This window comes from Sander lucioperca, chromosome 1, assembly GCF_008315115.2.
Source record: "Sander lucioperca isolate FBNREF2018 chromosome 1, SLUC_FBN_1.2, whole genome shotgun sequence".
Lineage (NCBI taxonomy): Eukaryota > Metazoa > Chordata > Actinopteri > Perciformes > Percidae > Sander > Sander lucioperca.
The window spans coordinates 37,673,959-37,692,508 of record NC_050173.1 but is presented as its reverse complement, the minus strand read 5'-3'; the positions used below and the strand labels follow the sequence as shown (position 1 = coordinate 37,692,508).

The following is an 18,550-nucleotide window of genomic DNA, read 5'->3' as shown; positions in this document are numbered from 1 at the left end:
TGAAGAAGAGAGGGAGGAGACAATGAAGAAAGAGGCGGTGGGGAAAGAGATGTAGAGGTGGATAAAAAGAGCAGCGATAAAGAGGAAGGTGGAGGAGAAGTAAATAGAGGAAAGAGAGGACGAAAGGACAGTGTGTCTGTTCTATGTCCAACCTGCTTCCTCCCTCGCGCAGTAATATTGTGTCTGTTACTCTGTTGCTGATCCGCCATGGTTCAGCTGTCACACAGCAGTCTTACTTTCTGACACACACACACACACACACACACACACACACACACACACACACACACACACACACACACACACACACACACACACACACACACATACATATAAACACATATAAACACATATAAACACACTTATTATCAGGCATCGCCCTCTGCTTTTTCTCCCCTTTTCCATCTCCGCCTAATCCCACAACACAATATAATGGATTCTCTGGACAGCCATATACAGTAGACCCGCCTCCATCTTCCTCCAAGGCTTAATTTTTCAAGTTATTGCTATTCTTTTGACCTTTCCATGTGGGCAATGCAACAGGAGTGCCGACACAAGGCGCCCAGAGTACGCATTCAGAAACACACAACAGTGGCAGGTCAGGCGCAACTTTTGCTCCAGATGTCCAGTTCATGTTCTGTCTCATGTACATCTCGTGACATATACAGTCGATGCTTGTGACATTTCATGGGCGCCGACTGACGCATGGCTGCGTTAACCTTTTCTGGTTTGTAGAGTAAGAATTGAATTCCCCCTTTTTTGTGTAGTCCACCTGCCTTCTGATGTGTCCTTGAACAAAACCCCTGAATTTGCATTCATTGTTTTGAACAAAATTCTCTGCAAAAGTGGAGAACTTACTTACTGTATATAAGATGAGGACGGTGTCTGTATTGATCACATTGCATAGACAAATATAAGCTCACACGTCAACTTGTAGGGACTCCCTTGTGGGTGCAATAAACAGGTCCTCACAAGGTGCCAGAACTTGGTTTTACTAAAAAGAATAGTAAGAGGTGAGTAGATCAATATCACTCTCTTATTACATGGCTTTGTTGAATACTCGATTCTGATTGGTCAGTTATGGCATTCTAGTCTAGTCAGTCTGTTATTTCTGAATAGCAGACTACTGTTATCAATAACAGACCGTTGCTAAGGTAACAGTAACAGTTCTGATCATGGACTCTTGAGAAATATTACGAAATCAATAAAATAATTTTAAATCAATATTTTCTGTCAAATTATTGACTCCTTTAGTAAGTAGCCGTGTAATAAAAGGGTACTGTAGAGCGAGCAGGTCATTATCCCTTACATGTCTGTACACTAGAGGTACACACTTGCGGAAGGTTGTGTCATGTCTCTCCATCGCTGGATGCATTTTGTTGTACAGCTAGATAAATGTTTCTTTGGACATTCTGAAGTTCTAAACCCACTGACCGGGAACAATGACATCCCACCACTCGGCAGCTCGGTTAAACGCCCAAACAGACAGTCTGTGGCGACGATTTTGCAAAGCCTGAATTATCTGAAACACAAACAGTACACAGCATACATATTTTAGTGTGTAATAATGGTTGCTAAAGTTCATGTAATACTTTGTATAGCGTATAGTAAATACTGACCATGAACACATGCAAATGTTAGCTAACGTTACCAGGTAGCTAACGTAACTTACCCTTTTGTGTCGGTGAACAATTCCATGTAATTCAGGAATTTGTAATTCCCAAACTCTCCTGTTTTTTTCAGCTGTTTTTTTTTTTTGCTGCCTTCAGCTTCTTTTGAAACAAAATTTGTCTTCTGGCTGTGGCAAATAGCCACATGCCAAGAATCAAAAACAACACACCTTCGACGTCCTCCATTGTTGTGTAGTGGTTGTGAGTTGCGTTGAAAATTACACTAAAACTACTTTTTCCAATCTCTTCATACAGTCTGCATTACCAACATCATCAACAGCATCTTGGCCAAGCAGTTACTCTCACCTCCAAAATTCATTCAAACCACCAAAGCCCTTCATTCATGTCTCAAAATAAGCTTGTTGGACCAAAACAATTTTCACTCAGAAAGCAATCGTCACTTATAACACACTGACCTATAGAACAACAGGAAGCACTACCTAAATAAGGGACTTTTATCTGAATAGTTTGAATGATTTTTCACATAAATCAGTATTTCATTATAGAATAGGAATAGGTAATACCGTTCACTTTCACGTACTAAAGTAAATGTAACAAGAATGAATCCAAAATTTGCTTCAATATCCTGGATTCTTTTCATATCTGTGCATACAGTAATTTACTTGTAAAAAATAAAAAGTTGAAACAAAAATCATTCCTGAAATTTCAGGGCTGCAACAATAATTACAAAAAAACATAGACAACATGTAGGCTATATTATAATCACTCATACTGTACAGGACTGTGAGGGTCCTAGTCATCCATCTCTCCTGCATTTGGCCACAGGTTCTCATTAACATCACATCTTATGTCTTCTCTTTCAGCTGAAATCAGCTGTTTGGAATGATTACTTCATTTTATTGTAAATACTCTGCTAAGATTTTCTATAGATATATCAATAGGTTACTGCTGAAATGCACAAAATCTTCCATCATTCTGTTTTACAGTAAATGTGTTTTCAACAGTTTTGAAGGCAGTGTGTGAGCATTTGAACAATGTGCTGCAGATTCTTTTGCAGGTAGTGGAGTATGAATGAGAAAAGAGTTCATGGAATTTGGAAAATGTGGTCATTGAATGCATTTTGTGTGAAAGAAATGAAAAATGATCCACAGTTTGGTCCACATAGACTTTTTGTTTTGCTGACTGTGTGAAGAGTTTTGACAATGTGACTTCAGTTTGGACCGATGCATGTTAGCAATAAAAAATAACTGTAAAAGACCTGATGTGTAATATGTATGCATATTAAGAATTTAAACTCCTTTAAATGTCGTGTGTGTGTGTGTGTGTGTGTGTGTGTGTGTGTGTGTGTGTGTGTGTGTGTGTGTGTGTGTGTGTGTGTGTGCGCGTGCGTGCGTGCGTGTGTGTGTGTGTGTGTGTGCGTGCATGTGTGTAAGCTAATATTTGCAATAGCAATTTATACTGAATTCTGAGGGAATCAAATCAGGCTGTATCATCCACACAAGTTTAATTCACAAATAATTGACTTATGTATAATAATTTTAATTATTTTATGAAGTATGTATACTGTTTGTACACTATGAAGAGAATAAAACGAAATTGACCCTGATAGCCTTCTGCTAATATTTCAGCGGTGCCTTAAGGAGAAAATGCATTTCATGTTTCATTAGTTCTGCTATGACATTCACACTATGGATCTCCATAACAGAAATTTATATCATAGTTTTTCCATTAGTTGCCAGGACACTCAGCGTAATTGACTTAGCTTTGGGATTTAGGATATGAAATGCAACCCAGTGTGTGAAACAAAAACTCATAAAAGGATGTCTGGTTTGATGTGCTTCTGAATTCTCTCCCACTGCCCACTCTCTGCTATGCATGTCAATGAGGGGAGATGTCACAAATGTGTGTGTGTGTGTGTGTGTGTGTTTCTCTCCAGGGTCCGACGAGACAGGAAGGGCCGGAGTGACAGGATCGCAGACTGTCAGAACTGGCAGGACATTAACTCGGAAAACGCTGTGAATGAAATCAAGGCTATTGAAACGTCGGTCGAAGTGGTGGATGGCCGACAAAAGGTTCATCACAGCTGTTTGATTGTGACTGCCATTCTATGTAGAAGCCCACCTATTCATGAATTAAAAAAAACAAGAAATCGCAATAGTGTAATATGATTACATCATTGATGATAGGATTGAAATATCCGTTAAGGAAACTAATAATGATTAGAACGTAGCCCAGAAAAGAAGAAATCAATGTAAGTGGACTTATCCGTGAACTGTGATGTATTTATGTAAGCGTCCCAAATTCTGAGCTCCATAACAAAATTTGTTAATCACGAACCATTTCCACAGTTGAAATATTTAGAGCAGTCTTCCTCTGCAGACTTCCTGTAAGGATGGGTAATAAAAACATCAGGAGAGACACACATGCAAGGGGCCCATGTGCACATACACATGCCTGAATATTTATAAACCGCAAAAAAATAAAGATGAAATTATCACACAGAAAAACGCACACATGCAAAGTCCTGATGGTTTTTCAGTCACACCTGGGTGAGTTTGCTTCCTGTTGCCTTGTCGGCACAAAACCTAGTTTGTGTCAGCTCACAACGTAATGCATGACAGCAGACTGCCCTTTCATTTTAGAATATGCGTGTCCTCCATATGAATTCAAGTCTCATCCACCTTTTCTCACCCCACAGAGAGTCAGCAGGCTTCAGATTGGCAACGCCAGTGTTTCCGTCATGTACAAGTGTTCTGCTGAAAATAAAGTTGGCAAAGATGAGTGGCTGATCTACTTCTATGTAACCAGTAAGTATGTTATCCGCAAATTAGTTGACTTTACTAGAAATTTGCATGGAAACCCGTTGCCTTAAACCATCTAAGTTTTTACACAGGGTGAAACTAAGTTGTATTAACACAGAGCTGTAAGTTGATGCAGTAGAAAAATCAAGTTTACATTAGTAGTCATTACTAAAAATCATTAGTAAACATAAATAATTTTTTTCTGGAGTCATGTTGTCTATGTTAAGTTAAAGCTTTAGTGCGTAACTTTTTATATTAATGAATGTCTGTTACATTCAAGCCATTGCCGAATGAGTTGCTACAAAGCTAATTAAGACTATCAGCTCCACACAACTCTCTCTGTATTTCTCAGTATGGCTATGTTCAGAAACTGGTGTCGTCTGGCGACTTTTGCGCAGAAAATCGAGTGAAGATAATAGTGCGTTCCATATACTTCGGTGAATGACGTCACACCCGAGTTGAATGCCTTCCATTTACAAGTTGGATTTTCATTGTTTTCATTAGCTCTATCCAGGTTAGCCATGGGTAGCAATGCCAGTTTATAACAACGCATTACGCAGTTTTTTGTGCACACAAACAGCGTAGCAACATGTCCACAGATAAAAGTTGGACAGGACTGCGTGTACGACTGATTTAGTGAGACACCAATAACACAGAAGTGCTTATAACTGTATGTTACTACAGCTTTCACAACTGTTGATACACGGAACAGCCATGTTGGATGTTCGAGGTCAGGGGGTGTTTTCGAATTTGACCTCGGAAAATCCGATTTCCGAGTACGAATGGAACGCACTAAAATTATCTCTTCTAAAGAGTCCATGGTGTTTTTTTTAACCCTCCGTGTCCTCCTTGGCTACTAGCAACTGCGTGGAGGAGGGGTGGGGGTGGTGCGCGATCACGGAAGGCTTTTATCATGTGGACGTGCCGACAGTTTAGTTGTCATTACTTAGAATTCCTCATGGGGGAGACAGTAGCTACGCGCTACAGCTTTAAACATCCAAAGAAACATAAACACAAAACGTTAGGCTACTCATCACTACTAGCAATAATTCAGTTATACAGATACTATTTATCTTCCTTCATCTCAGTATACATTTTAGAACAATGTACTCAATACATTAGTTCCAGTGTTAAAGATAGGACAGCAACACTACTCTCTGTAGTCTTCTAATGTTTTGAATTGCATGGAAAGTTTCACTCAGGTAATAAAGTTACTGGCTTCGAACCTGCACATGTGCCACACAATACTTCCACACAGTTAGCAGACTGCCCAGACCTCATCAGTCCCCACCCGGGTCTCGGTCATGGTACAACAATAAATGTAAATAAATATGAACACTAAATCAACCATACAAAACTAAATCCCAGATAACATAAATGCACACCCCAAATATTAACAGAACATTATTAAAACACTTGTGCACAGAAACCATCAGCAACATTTTTTTCCTATGAGCCTTTGCATCACTTCACTTGCACAGAACAGTTCAAATGACCCCGCCCCTCCCATACAGAAACTTAACATCCTTAGTTATCTCAGCTTAATATGATCTGTGCACTGCATTCTTAGGCTGATTATTACAAAAAACTAATATGATATAGTAATGGATATGTTTTTTAACAAAACATGACAGAATAAGTAGGCCTAGTGACCACTAAAAAAGTAAATCTGGGTTCACAGTGGTCCGGTTCAAATTCACCCTGCATCTGACAACAAAGAACGCAAAACACAGAAGAATTAAAGGGTCTGTTCTGCCAAAATCCCCTCTAGTGGTGTGTATGTAGTGTAGATGGTGATTTTATTTGTTTTATGATATGTGTCCCTGAGGTTCACCCCATTACAATGGAAGTGAATACAATTTGTGGTTCTCCCAGCATTGGAAAATTATGTTTAGAAAAATCAGCAGCAACATTACTTTGTACAGTATATGTATGTATATGTGTGTGTGTGTGTGTGTGTGTGTGTATATACACACACACACACACACTGTACATGGATGGATTATTGAACGTTCAGTGAGCACCATGGGTTTTAAATTAGAAAAGTGTTTTTGTAATTTGGGTAAACCAACCCTTTAAGGAATAATTCTCATTACAGTAATGTCCAGTGCACAAGCTCTGTCTTGCGAGGTTACCTAACCGCTCCACCTGCCTTTCTCTGTATCTTCATAGCCATCCCTGAGGGGTTCAGTGTGGACGTTCAGCCATCGGAGAATCCCCTGGAGCAGGAGAAAGTGTCCCTGTGCTGCAGCGCTGACAATTACACCTACGAGCAGCTGCAATGGTACCGTCTTGACCCCCAGGCCCTGCAGGACGAACAGGGCAAGCCCCAGGAGTTGGACTGCAGGAGCGTGCACCTCTACGCGAACACCCTTGACGGCCAGCTCTCCTTCCAGGACCACTCCAACAGCTGGGTCCTAGACTTCACCATCCCCTCCATACAGCTGCAGGATGAGGGTCATTATGTATGTGAGGCTCAGAGCAGGTGGAGCGGGGACAAACAGTGCCTGTTCAAATATGTCTCTGTGAAAGGTGAGAGATAAAAGCTCCAGACACAGACATACACACATCGCCCAGAGTAGTCACTCTCAACCACAGCTAATTATAGAGAAATGCTCAACCCTTGGTAGCTGAAACACAAAGCAGTGGCGCTGATGCTGAGATGCTGGAGGCTTAAAATTACACGCACTCACAAAGCCCACGCAGCCCGATACCTACCATCACACATGTGATGGAGAGAGTACCTGGTGTTTGCACAGCATCTAGTGAAAGGAAACAGAGCTGAACAAACAAAATCCTGCTTCATTCATATTGTGTGCTGTAACCTTGCATCAGTGCCTGGAGCACAGATGTACATTTTAATGGGATTATTATTTTTTTTTTACTTTTGCCCTTTTTTATCATTCTTACGAGACCCTTCGGTGAATAAATATCATGTACATTGATGGTTCTTGGGTTGCACTGTTTGTGCAGACAAGTCATAGTGTTGATTTCCCTTCTCCCTCTCTTTTGGCCCCTCTCTCTCTCTATAGCCCCAGAGGCGCCTCGATACAGGCTCAGCCTCACCAACCAGACAGTGAATGTGACTGAGTCTCTGCGCATGGAGTGCGACGTAGAGGGCAGACCTCTACCCCTCCTCTCCTGGTTCAAAGACAACCAGCCTCTCCACCAAATGTCAGGTGTGTGAATACACCTACACAGGTGATGCACACGGTAATACAACAGTGCAGCCGCCCACCCGTCCACCCACACCAACAGTTACTCGTGAAGTTTGCCCCTCTGAATATCAATTTAGCAGGGCTTGTGTCGCATGAGAGTTCATGCTCTGTTCGGGGGAATTCCCTTGAAAGTCTGCCACATTCTGGCTTCACATTAGATAAAAGAGCAGAAACAATAAGCGTTGTTAATATTTACTCGAAGATCGACAGCTTTTGGTAGATGTAGCTGTTTTTCTTGTTGCAATTTCCGTCATGATGAATGGCAATCCAGCTATTGAAAACCAACAGCTACACAACCACCCACCAACCCACCCGCACACTCAACAAATGTGTCAAACAGAACCAGTGACAAGAATGCTTGTATGGATGTGTTTGTTGCACATATGCCATTACACACCCACTCACACACCAACACACCCACGCATAAAACCCTGCAGGACGATAGTCATGGCTCATTAGCTTTCTCAGTGTGTATCTGAGTAGGTGTGTGTGTGTGTGTGTGTGTGTGTGTGGGGGGGGGGGGGGGTGTCAATATGGGTCTGAGTGAAAGCTGATGCTCTGGGTTCACTCAGCGTGGTTGCTGGGGCATGTGGCTCGCCTCACAGGATGACAGGGTTTATATGTTAACATTATAAATTGAATACCAGAGGTGTGACAGAAATTCAAGAAACACTGTTGAGAAAGTTGCTGGATTTATGATGTGAGAGCTGAATTGGTATATTGAAGTGTGGCGCTGTGTGTGTCGCTATTCAGGGATCCAGCTACAGGACTCAAACCGCACGCTGAGTATCCAGAGGGTTACAGAGGAGGACGCTGGCCTTTACACCTGCACTGCCTGCAACCAGCGTGGCTGTGTCCACTCATCAGCCGCCGTCCGGGTCATCGGTGAGACAGCTGCGCACCCACACATACAGAAACAGATCGCTGGATACAATCTCAAAGACACCTGAATCCACTCACACACATTCAATGCTGACAGGCTTTTTTCGAGTGCGCTCAGGCCTGAAATCCCAGTTGCCCTCACACACAAAATGTACATGTCTGGATTTTCGTCATTCACCCCTCACACTTTTCACTGCAGCTGTAGTTTTTGTGCTTTTGTTGTATACAGCTCTCCACAGTAAAAATCAAAGTCATTGACTGCTGGGACGTTTTATATTCAGGATGAATATATGAATGGGTTTGCTGGAAGTGGTCTTATGATGAATGGCTGAGTTGATTAAATGACTGTTTAGCACAATGACCTAACCTAAAGATTTCAACATAAGGAGTTTGCGAGAAGGTTCAATAGTTTGTAATATAGCACCCCCTACAGTTGGTAAAGAGTAATGTCATCAAAGAGAGATGTGAGAGGATAGAGTGGTTTCAGATACAACAGTTGCATCTAAACATGACTTTATTTATTTCTTTCTATCAAGGTTCAAGTGACAAGGCCAACGTGGAGATTGTTATTCTCATCGGGACTGGAGTCATCGCTGTTTTCTTCTGGGCCTTGCTCATCCTCATCTTCTGCAATGTGAAGCGGGTCAGAGGGCGCCACTTTTCACCGTGTGTCTGTGTTTGTGTCTGTGGGTTTGTGAGAGAAACTGACCAACTGTGACGGAGACACGTTAACCTCCGGCTCACAACATGTCTGTCGGCGTTAGAGCACAACCTGTTTGATCTCTGAGACAGTCTGCAGATCACCCACTGAGAGAGTTACTGATATCCGCTGGGAGCGAGTCCTATTAGTCGTAGCACGTCTATAATGAGGACCAAATTGCTTTTTATTTTTCTTCACTTGGTCGCTCATTAGATTGTCTCACACAGTCGCTCCACAGTGACTTCACAGTTTGGTGCTGTCATTAACAAATTAATTAAGAGATGGCTCTTTTTCTCTCCGCTCTCCCACAGTAGCTTTATCTTACTTGCCCCCTTGTTCACTTGTGCCCTAAGTGAGGTATTAAAATGTGCCCCCCTCCCAACCACAATGAAAAAAGAAAGAATAAAAAACAACATTCATTTAAAAATATAAGAATATTGAGTCCTGGGGTGACCTCCAATAGTAGCCAATCACATCACATCAGCTCCTCTCAACATCTGTAAGCCTTTAAAAGCAGCAGGCAGTTTATTGAGCTAAGAGGAGAGGCCCAGGTGGCTTTCTGAAGAAAACATTGTCTCTGAGAGGAAAACAAAAACAAAAAATACAGTACCCCATACAGGAAATAGCCTACTAAATATTAGCATTATGTTAATATCTATAATAGTAATATAAATATACTGAACTTCACATACTAATATACAGCATCCCAAATATGCTTTTGATCGCATGTGGTGTTTAAATTGTAAGAGAGACTGGAACTTTAGTTATTGTAACACCAACAATGCCACTACTGTAAATACTCAACAAGCCACTTCAATAAACTGTCATTATCTTGCTAAGATGACATGTTTAGATTATGAAGAAGAAATGGTGTTTGGAAATTTGCTTTAAATAAAAGTAGTCTTTATGCTTTATGAATAATCTCACTGTATAAACTTGAAACACGTGCAAAACAGTTCTTAATTGTGTAGAAAAGGCACAGGGAGTCGGTTACCATTAAATTTCGTTGTGTATGCAGATTTAATTGCAATCTGTGTGTAAAATGAAAAAAGTTAAAAAGTGGAGACTGCAGATGGAATGCACATATTCCTGCTGCTGACGGCTACAGGTGTTTACTGTAACTACACAATGTCTCTATTATGCCTACGTTCCAGCAGCTGGCCTTGAAAGCCATCCAATAGTAAAACGGCTACTGTTGCAATATGCTTTTCAATTGTCAATGGATGAAAAGTTTGTACAAACAGTTAGCTATGATAATCTACTTTGCTTCCAGCTTGATCACAATTCATTTTTGACTCATCTAATGTGATAAAAGCAGGGTTTTTTTTATTCTCCTAAGTATGATAGAAATGTTCCCAAAATGTAGCTATCACAGCTGGCACAATTACATGTTTACTACAGACTACAGTGGTCACTTGTTGCAATATATCATTGTGGTTGACACTCTTTCTCTGTCTGAACTTCAGGTTAACCCGGCAGACATAAAGACGGGCTACCTGTCAATCATTATGGACCCGGGCGAGGTGCCTCTGGATGAGCAGTGTGAATACCTGCCCTACGACTCCTCGCAGTGGGAGATCTCCAGAGACAGACTCCGACTGGGTGAGCAGTCGGGAAGGGTGGTAGAAAAGGATGGATGGATGTTGGGATAAACGAGTGAATGGGAGCGAGGGGGTTTGCGAGGGAAATATGCAGGCGGGGATGAGAGTGAATAGATGGATGTAACAGATTAGTTTTCCATTTCCAGAATCCTTAATGGCATGACTTTGGGTCGCAGCCAGTCGGGCAAAGTGCTGCCAAGTAAAGTGCTAATGTTACATATGTGTTCATTCCCAGCACAGATTTTTAAAAACGCCCCGAGGAAAAGCATCTGTTCCACGACAGTTCCCGACTCATGGGAACGTGTTGTTTCCGACTGCTGCAGTTGAGATTCCAATTCCTCCCCCCTTGTCTATATGGATACCAGATGCATTTACATTTTGCAAGCGCTCCCGACCCCAACTGTTTATGTATTCCAATGAGACTAAAACACAAAGCCTGCATAGATCAATGAGCATGAATATTCTGTGGTTGTTGATGTTCTTTCTCCTGACATAGGAAAGGTTTTAGGCCACGGGGCCTTCGGAAAAGTAATTGAGGCATCAATCTACGGCGTCAGCAAGAGCAACAGTTTGGACACAGTGGCTGTCAAGATGCTGAAAGGTGAGATTTGTCTTTATGTATGAGTATTGTAGCTAAACAACCAGATGTATTTTATGCATTATGTTCCAATGTGTGTGTGTGTGTGTGTGTGTGTGTGTGTGTGTGTGTCTCAGATGGATCCACAGCCAGTGAGCACAAGGCCTTGATGTCAGAGTTAAAGATACTGATTCACATTGGTAACCATCTGAATGTAGTGAACCTGTTAGGCGCCTGCACCAAACCAAATGGTAAGATTTACATCTACTCATCTCATATATTGTGTGTGTTTAGACGTCCTATATATCAACACGTTGTTTATGTCCATCATGTCCCTGTTAGTTATACTTAAACTAACTATATATATATAGTTAGTTTTAACGTCTGAGCATTGCTCTTCTTTATATTCATTTTAAATTTAGGTAGAATATTACTGTTGTTGTTTTTTTTTAAACATACACCTACAGTTTGGGTACAGACAAACTCTTTCCAGCTCTGCTGTTTGTATTGAAATCTCTTCTATGTGTGTTTACATTATTTTGTCTACCCCCTACAGCTTTTTTAGAGCAAACCAACTTAGAAAGTCAAACAGCTGCCTCTCTTTTTCTTTGACACCCCTACGTGTATGTCCATACATCCATTTGATCTATAGAGCACCTTTCTGAGGGATGCACATCTTGAAATGTTTAACCATGTTTACCTTAAACAAAAGCACCAATTTAGCCTTGCAGCTAAACGCAGCCAGGAAATGCTTACAGAATGCCAGCTCTCACTATTTTGAATATGGTGTAAAAAAAATAAAGAGTCCCTTAACAAGAGGCAGAGATCATTTTCATGTGTTTTACCATGTAAAGAAAGTGTGTTAAAATATTTTTCACACAGTACTGTGATGATAAAAGCTGTCTGTATCACCAGGTCCACTGATGGTGATAGTGGAATACTGCAAGTATGGGAATCTGTCCAACTTCCTACGAGCCAAGAGAGAGTTCTTCCTCCCATACAGGGTATCCCAAGCACTACAGACACCGAAGCACTGTCTACCATTTTCTTTTTGTTTGTAGAGAATCTTCTTTGCTTTAGTAGAGCTGATATTTCTGTCCATCCTTTATCAAACAGTATTTTACTTCTTACAAACCTATGACACATGTATTCTAAAACTCTGAAACTTTTTTTTAAATATATACATATTGATTTTGGAGATGATGCATTAAATTGTTTGCCCGCTCAGGATCGCTCTCCTAAAACTCAGAGCCAGGTGAGACGGATGATTGAGGCGGGTCAAATGGACCAAAGAGCTCGCCACCCGCCTTCTCCCCCGTCCTCCCCACTCACTAGTCCTCAGAGTCCACCGTCCAACATGCCCACTGAGAATCCTGCTGGGGAGAAAAGTAAGGCTGCTTTAATTTACAAGAATATTTAACTCATTGTCTTGTTACAATTGTAGTTTAATTTCTCCTTCTTTTTCTTACCGTGACTGACCCTGCCCTTCATCTTCTCTCTCCAGTGGAGGACTTGTGGAAAACTCCTCTGACGATAGAAGATCTAATTTGCTACAGTTTCCAGGTGGCTCGTGGGATGGAGTTCCTGGCCTCCAGAAAGGTTAATTGTCAGCTTTACAATGACAGTTAGTGAATACGCTGGAGATTGGTCTCAGCTTTTCAGTCCATCGTGCTTGTTAATTGACCATGTGACCATAAACGAGAGCTGTGCCACGGCCCTGTACTGCATACTAATGCTTAGCAGGTTTTGAGTATGCAGTGTGTTTACACAATTAAATTAAAAAACATTCTTTTATGTCACCCATGACATTGAGAAGCTACTCACAGCTGCAAAACATGAAAACAAATTGTGCATGCTTAAATTGTGGATCTGAAGAGGGCATATTTGATTCAATATTTTGTTCTCACAGATTTTCTTTTTAAATGTATCAGCACTGTAAAACACGTTATCCAAGTAGTGACATGTTCTGCAAACTGTCATCTCTGCTGTTATTGGATTGTTTCGATTCGTTGGTTAGCTGATTTGATACTTATTAATAGCCACAGCCGGCTATCTCACACGAATCCAGTGGTAATCGGGTGAAAAATGAAATTAAACTGGTGATGACAAAAGCGGCTATAACTTATAATGACTATCAACGATCTGACTGTACTCTAAGCAGACTGTTTTGAATGACTCACAGTCTTGACCCTGTAGGCGCGTTTACTCGACAGCTTTCTAAATGATGTTGGATCTCCTGCAGAGATTCCACAGAGCTCAGCCAGGATGAGACACAGTCCAGTCCCAGTTACAAACTGGCACAGACACACACACACACACACACACACACACACACACACACACACACACACACACACACACACACACATTTTAAGGCAACAGATTATCGAAATCAATTAAGCCAAATACTTCCTCCAAATCATATCTGTAATTCATTCATCAGAGAAAACAAAGTGGAATCAATGCATGCAAACATACACGGGCACACACATGCCCACACACCTGTCCGTAAGGTTATGATGTATGTGTGGTTGTGTGTGTATCCACAGTGTATCCACAGAGACCTGGCAGCCCGGAACATTCTCCTGTCAGAGAACAACATTGTGAAGATCTGTGATTTTGGCCTGGCTAGAGACATATACAAAGACCCCGACTACGTCAGGAAAGGCAATGTACGGCATCCTCACGCTCCATTTAGCCATCTCCATTTACTGCGGGAAAACACTAAACTCCTTTTTGTTGTCATCACCCCCATAAGGGGTGAATTTAAAGGAAGGTGTCATTAGTGTAAATTTGACTATATGTCTGGTGTTAATAAGTAATGTTTTCTCAGGCTCGTCTGCCATTAAAGTGGATGGCTCCAGAGAGTATCTTTGATAAAGTGTACACCAGCCAGAGTGACGTGTGGTCTTTCGGAGTTCTCCTCTGGGAAATCTTCTCACTGGGTAAAGACACTCTTTTCATCATCTGTATAAAATCATAACATCATCTGTCTCCTCCCGAAGTGTGTTGATTTTAAAAGTGCCTATCAATCTCTGTTTCTGCCAGAAGCAATTAGGTAATTATTCTTTGTGAACTTTTCGAGGCAGAGTAAATCTTCATCACCGTTATCCAAACACACGATGACTTTGTTTTTCCTTTCTCTGACATGTTAATTAATGCTTCATCCTAAGGTGCGTCTCCGTACCCGGGCGTACAGATTGACGAAGACTTTTGCAAACGATTAAAAGATGGTGTGAGGATGAGGGCTCCTGAGACTGCCTCCCCTGAAATGTAAGCTTTGATTTATTCTTTTTCCTCATCTTTTGCTGTCAAATAATTTATAGTCCTTTAACTGCTTGAGACCATCCCAAAGGCAAACAAGAATATGCTCATAAATATCATACGTTTGACTAACTTGTACATTTAGGAGAGGATATAGGGTCTATTTGTTTTTGCAGCTATATTAGAGACAGGGAAGTTGGAGCCCTCAGTGTTGTCCTTGTTGTGACGGTGCTGCCCTCTGCTGGTAGATACGGCATCATGCTGGCCTGCTGGCAGGGTGAACCCAAAGAAAGACCAAACTTCCCTGCCCTGGTGCAGATCCTCGGAGACCTGCTGCAGGACAACAGCATACCTGTGAGCTCACTTCTGGGGAAACATTAATTCTAGCGAGTTTTGTAAAGAGTTTTCAGTTCTTGATCTTCTTTCTTTTCCCTTCAGGATGGGAAGGACTACATCCCTCTGAACCACTCACAGAGCTCAGAGGATGATGGGTTCTCGCAGGCCTCGTCACGCCCTCCATCTGAGGAGGAACTGAGACTAGCCTGCAACACTCTACCCGCCAGGTACTCATTTATACATCCTGTATTCCTTCAACTATTAAATAAAGGTTTTTAAATATGAGCAACATGCTTCTACTTGAACACACAGTTTTCTGCCAAAGTTCCAACAGTTACGGTTATTTCACATGAGAGATTTTGTGTTTTTGTCTGAGCTCCTCTCACTGGTTGGACGGGGTTTAAAAGTTGCAAAGAAAAACTCCCGCACACGGTCTAACTTGCAAAAATGTAATAATAGGCAGCGTTTCGGTACTAGACCATCTTCAGGCAAATGGTGTTACACCCTGAGAAGCCATCTTTTGTGGGAGGTAACTGTTTTTTGTGAACCAATCAACAACTTCCACATGAAAGGCGGGTCGAACCCGCGGCCGCTGCGTCGAGGAGTAAACATCTATATATGGGCGCGCGCTCTACCAGGTGAGCTAACCAGGCACCCGTAGGTTAAATTTCTTTAATTTATACTTTACTTTCAATTTATACTTTAGGTTTCAAGGAAATTATGATTTGAAAAGTAAATATATGGTTTTAACAGCTATTATGGAAAAACTCTGAGATAAAGTTACATTTAAAGATTTTTTTTCCACATCACGTTAATGACGTGATACACACCGTCAGCCTGTCAGGACATTGAGCATACGGCTATTTAAAATTTAAATCAACTAGTTTTTTATTAAACTAGCGGTGCCAAACCTTCGGACAAGATATCATTTTGTTGGTTATAAGATGTTTTATGGTATAGGAAAAACATTTTAATTACCCAGATGTACCATGGTGTCTGTATTTTCAGATAATGTTTGCCTTATCTTGTGTATTGAATAGTTGAATTATGAATTATTCATACACTGCTATTTCTTTTACTGAATGCAACATATTTTGCTCTTTTAAAGAAAAAAAAACATTTCTTATTTGTCTCGTGGCATTTGTATGTCAGCAGGAGGCCCCATCATGTATTAATGTGATAATCCTTTCAACACCTCTTGACCAGGTATTATAACTGCGTGCCCTTTGCCGGCTGTGTGTTTGTGGGACCTTCCAAAATATGCCAGCCCAGAGTGAAGACATTTGAAGAGTTGCCCCTGGAGATGCACCGACAGAAAGCTCCTCAAGTAAGCTCTTTATCTTCTCATCAACTGTTGAAAATGTGACTGGTGACATTTGGTAAACGGCATTGAGAAATGTTTCCAAAAATAGTTGCAGACACAGCAGCGGGGTCAAACTAAGGCATTTAATTCACATGATGTCCAACTGTGTTTCTTCCCAGGATAACCAGACAGACAGCGGGATGGTTCTGGCCTCCGAAGAATTTGAGAGAATTGAACACAGGCACAGAGGCGCCGTCTCAAAAAGGTTAATCATACAAAAGCGTTGAGCCATATTGCTGTCTGGAACTGAGAGTGACGCACAAAAGATATGCAGCCAGTGATTTAGTCACAGTGCAGAGTCAATATGAGAAAACAGTCATTTTCTTCTGGATGGAAGCATGTAGAATGAAGTCACTCACAGCTTTATATGTGGTGAAACTACAGTAGATTTGAATACATTTATGCATGGGTAAGTAGGAGTAAGCAACAGTCTGAGTCATTTAAACCCATGCCACATATTCAGCAAAGTTTTGAGAGTTAGACTCAACAATGTTCGTAGAGCAGTAAAAGGTTCTATGCTACAAGTGAATACTAAGACACATTTATCCAGCAACTCACTCCTACTTACAGAAAAGATGTAGGAGGAGCGGTTCTGAAGTGAGTACATGATTCATCACATTGTACATTCTGAGCAGGAAAAGCAAATCAGACACAAGGATTTTACCCTCTGCCCCATTGTTCAACATATCGCAAGAGAAATCTAGTACCACATTGACAAGGAAGGCTAAAAATAAAAAATATAAAGTGATGCTATATTGTATCAAAAGTGTTTCTGGACATTGCCAGAAAAACACAGCTAAAACTGGCAAGGTATAAACTATCCTATCCTGAATTATACACGTTGATTTAGATAATGTATTGTTCATTATTACCGACTCAGGTTACTCGCAGGAGCTCTCTTAGATTTAGGAATATTTTGGTCAAAAGAAGTATGATTAATAGCTTTTATTCTTAAGTTTGAGATTACGAACACATACAGGATAAGGCTGGCAATATCCATTATGTTTGTTATTGCCAACAAATGAAAAGACCAAAACCAACAATGTGTTAGTCTGTCTATCAATACTTTCTGACTTTCCTCTCTGTCTGTGGCCCGATTGGTTCCAACTGAAGCCATAAAGAATGTTATAAAGAATAAATAGTTTTTTTCATGAGATTGCAGGACCCCAGGAAGAATAGCTTCTATCATTATCACTTAGGAATATTCATTTTTAACAGTTACAGGTTCAGAGCTTAAAGTCGGACATGAGTGACTGTGGTTTTCAACTAACTTCCCTGTTGAGAAACAATTGTTCATGAACTCAGTATGTCCAACATACAGTACCTACAGGTATCTGTAGACTGTGTCTCCTGATAGCTGACTGTGCTAATTGATCCGCTTCAGTTGTCAGTACTTGACCATAATTATGTTTTTGTTGTTGTTGTTGTTCTAAACGCAGTCGTATGGGCAGCAGCAGCAGCACAGAGCCTCTGACAGCCTCCCATGGTTCCCTGGGTCGAAGCAGCGGCGCCGGCAGCTCCATGCACCGTCCCAACTTCTTCAGCCAGCTTTCAGGACAGACCTTCTACAACAACGAGTACGGACACCTGTCCGAGGAGGGCTTCTGCGACTTCTTCTCCTCACCTGATGCCCTCTGCCCGGCCTCCTCCAATGTGTAAATCAAAGATGCAGCTCGAGAGAATGGAGGAGGTTAAAAAAAAGGGGGGCGTGAAGGCTTAAGTAATGACTAGTCATGTATTAATAAAGATCAGGTTATAGATCCTAGAGCTTACCTCTACTCATCTCTTTCTCTCGGGCTGCTGCCTCAACAACAGACTGAACTATATGCGCCTGAAGTTCCTCTAGCCAGCCACTGGGTGGCAGCATTATGACAAAAACAAAAAAGTATTTTTTATTCACACTTTTATCTTTTATATACAATATTCTTCCTTCATTTGTACAAATTATGACTCACACGGGAAGAAATAAAGAAATGTTTCTTCTCGCCGTTCTCTCTCTGATTGATATGAAGTCAAAGTTGTCATTATTCCACTGAAGTACATGTTCTAAGAGCAAATTTGCATTTGTCATGCTGTGATGAATTACAGGTCCACAGCTAGCTAGTGCCAAAAGCTCTGTGATGATCCACATAATGGACCAATCAAGGAAAACGAGCTGATATTTGTGCATCTGTGTC

The 18,550-nt window shown here is 41.2% G+C and overlaps 1 protein-coding gene across 3 annotated transcripts in view; it reads left to right on the top strand.

The window, feature by feature from the left end:
• flt4 (fms related receptor tyrosine kinase 4) overlaps nucleotides 1–18,357 on the top strand; it is a 43,953-nt gene extending 25,596 nt beyond the window's left edge. For all 3 annotated transcript variants that reach the window (XM_036003743.1, XM_031319278.2, XM_036003754.1), the window contains 20 exons: nucleotides 3,568–3,703; nucleotides 4,330–4,438; nucleotides 6,605–6,964; nucleotides 7,465–7,611; nucleotides 8,404–8,535; nucleotides 9,069–9,175; nucleotides 10,699–10,834; nucleotides 11,330–11,434; nucleotides 11,548–11,661; nucleotides 12,326–12,414; nucleotides 12,639–12,798; nucleotides 12,915–13,009; nucleotides 13,960–14,082; nucleotides 14,244–14,355; nucleotides 14,584–14,683; nucleotides 14,923–15,028; nucleotides 15,113–15,237; nucleotides 16,217–16,337; nucleotides 16,493–16,578; nucleotides 17,813–18,357. In XM_036003743.1, coding sequence (XP_035859636.1) covers nucleotides 3,568–3,703; nucleotides 4,330–4,438; nucleotides 6,605–6,964; nucleotides 7,465–7,611; nucleotides 8,404–8,535; nucleotides 9,069–9,175; nucleotides 10,699–10,834; nucleotides 11,330–11,434; nucleotides 11,548–11,661; nucleotides 12,326–12,414; nucleotides 12,639–12,798; nucleotides 12,915–13,009; nucleotides 13,960–14,082; nucleotides 14,244–14,355; nucleotides 14,584–14,683; nucleotides 14,923–15,028; nucleotides 15,113–15,237; nucleotides 16,217–16,337; nucleotides 16,493–16,578; nucleotides 17,813–18,032 — 2,683 coding nt within the window. In that variant the 3' untranslated portion in view covers nucleotides 18,033–18,357. The remainder of the gene's footprint in view (nucleotides 1–3,567; nucleotides 3,704–4,329; nucleotides 4,439–6,604; nucleotides 6,965–7,464; nucleotides 7,612–8,403; nucleotides 8,536–9,068; nucleotides 9,176–10,698; nucleotides 10,835–11,329; nucleotides 11,435–11,547; nucleotides 11,662–12,325; nucleotides 12,415–12,638; nucleotides 12,799–12,914; nucleotides 13,010–13,959; nucleotides 14,083–14,243; nucleotides 14,356–14,583; nucleotides 14,684–14,922; nucleotides 15,029–15,112; nucleotides 15,238–16,216; nucleotides 16,338–16,492; nucleotides 16,579–17,812) is intronic.
• Nucleotides 18,358–18,550: the final 193 nt, after the last annotated feature.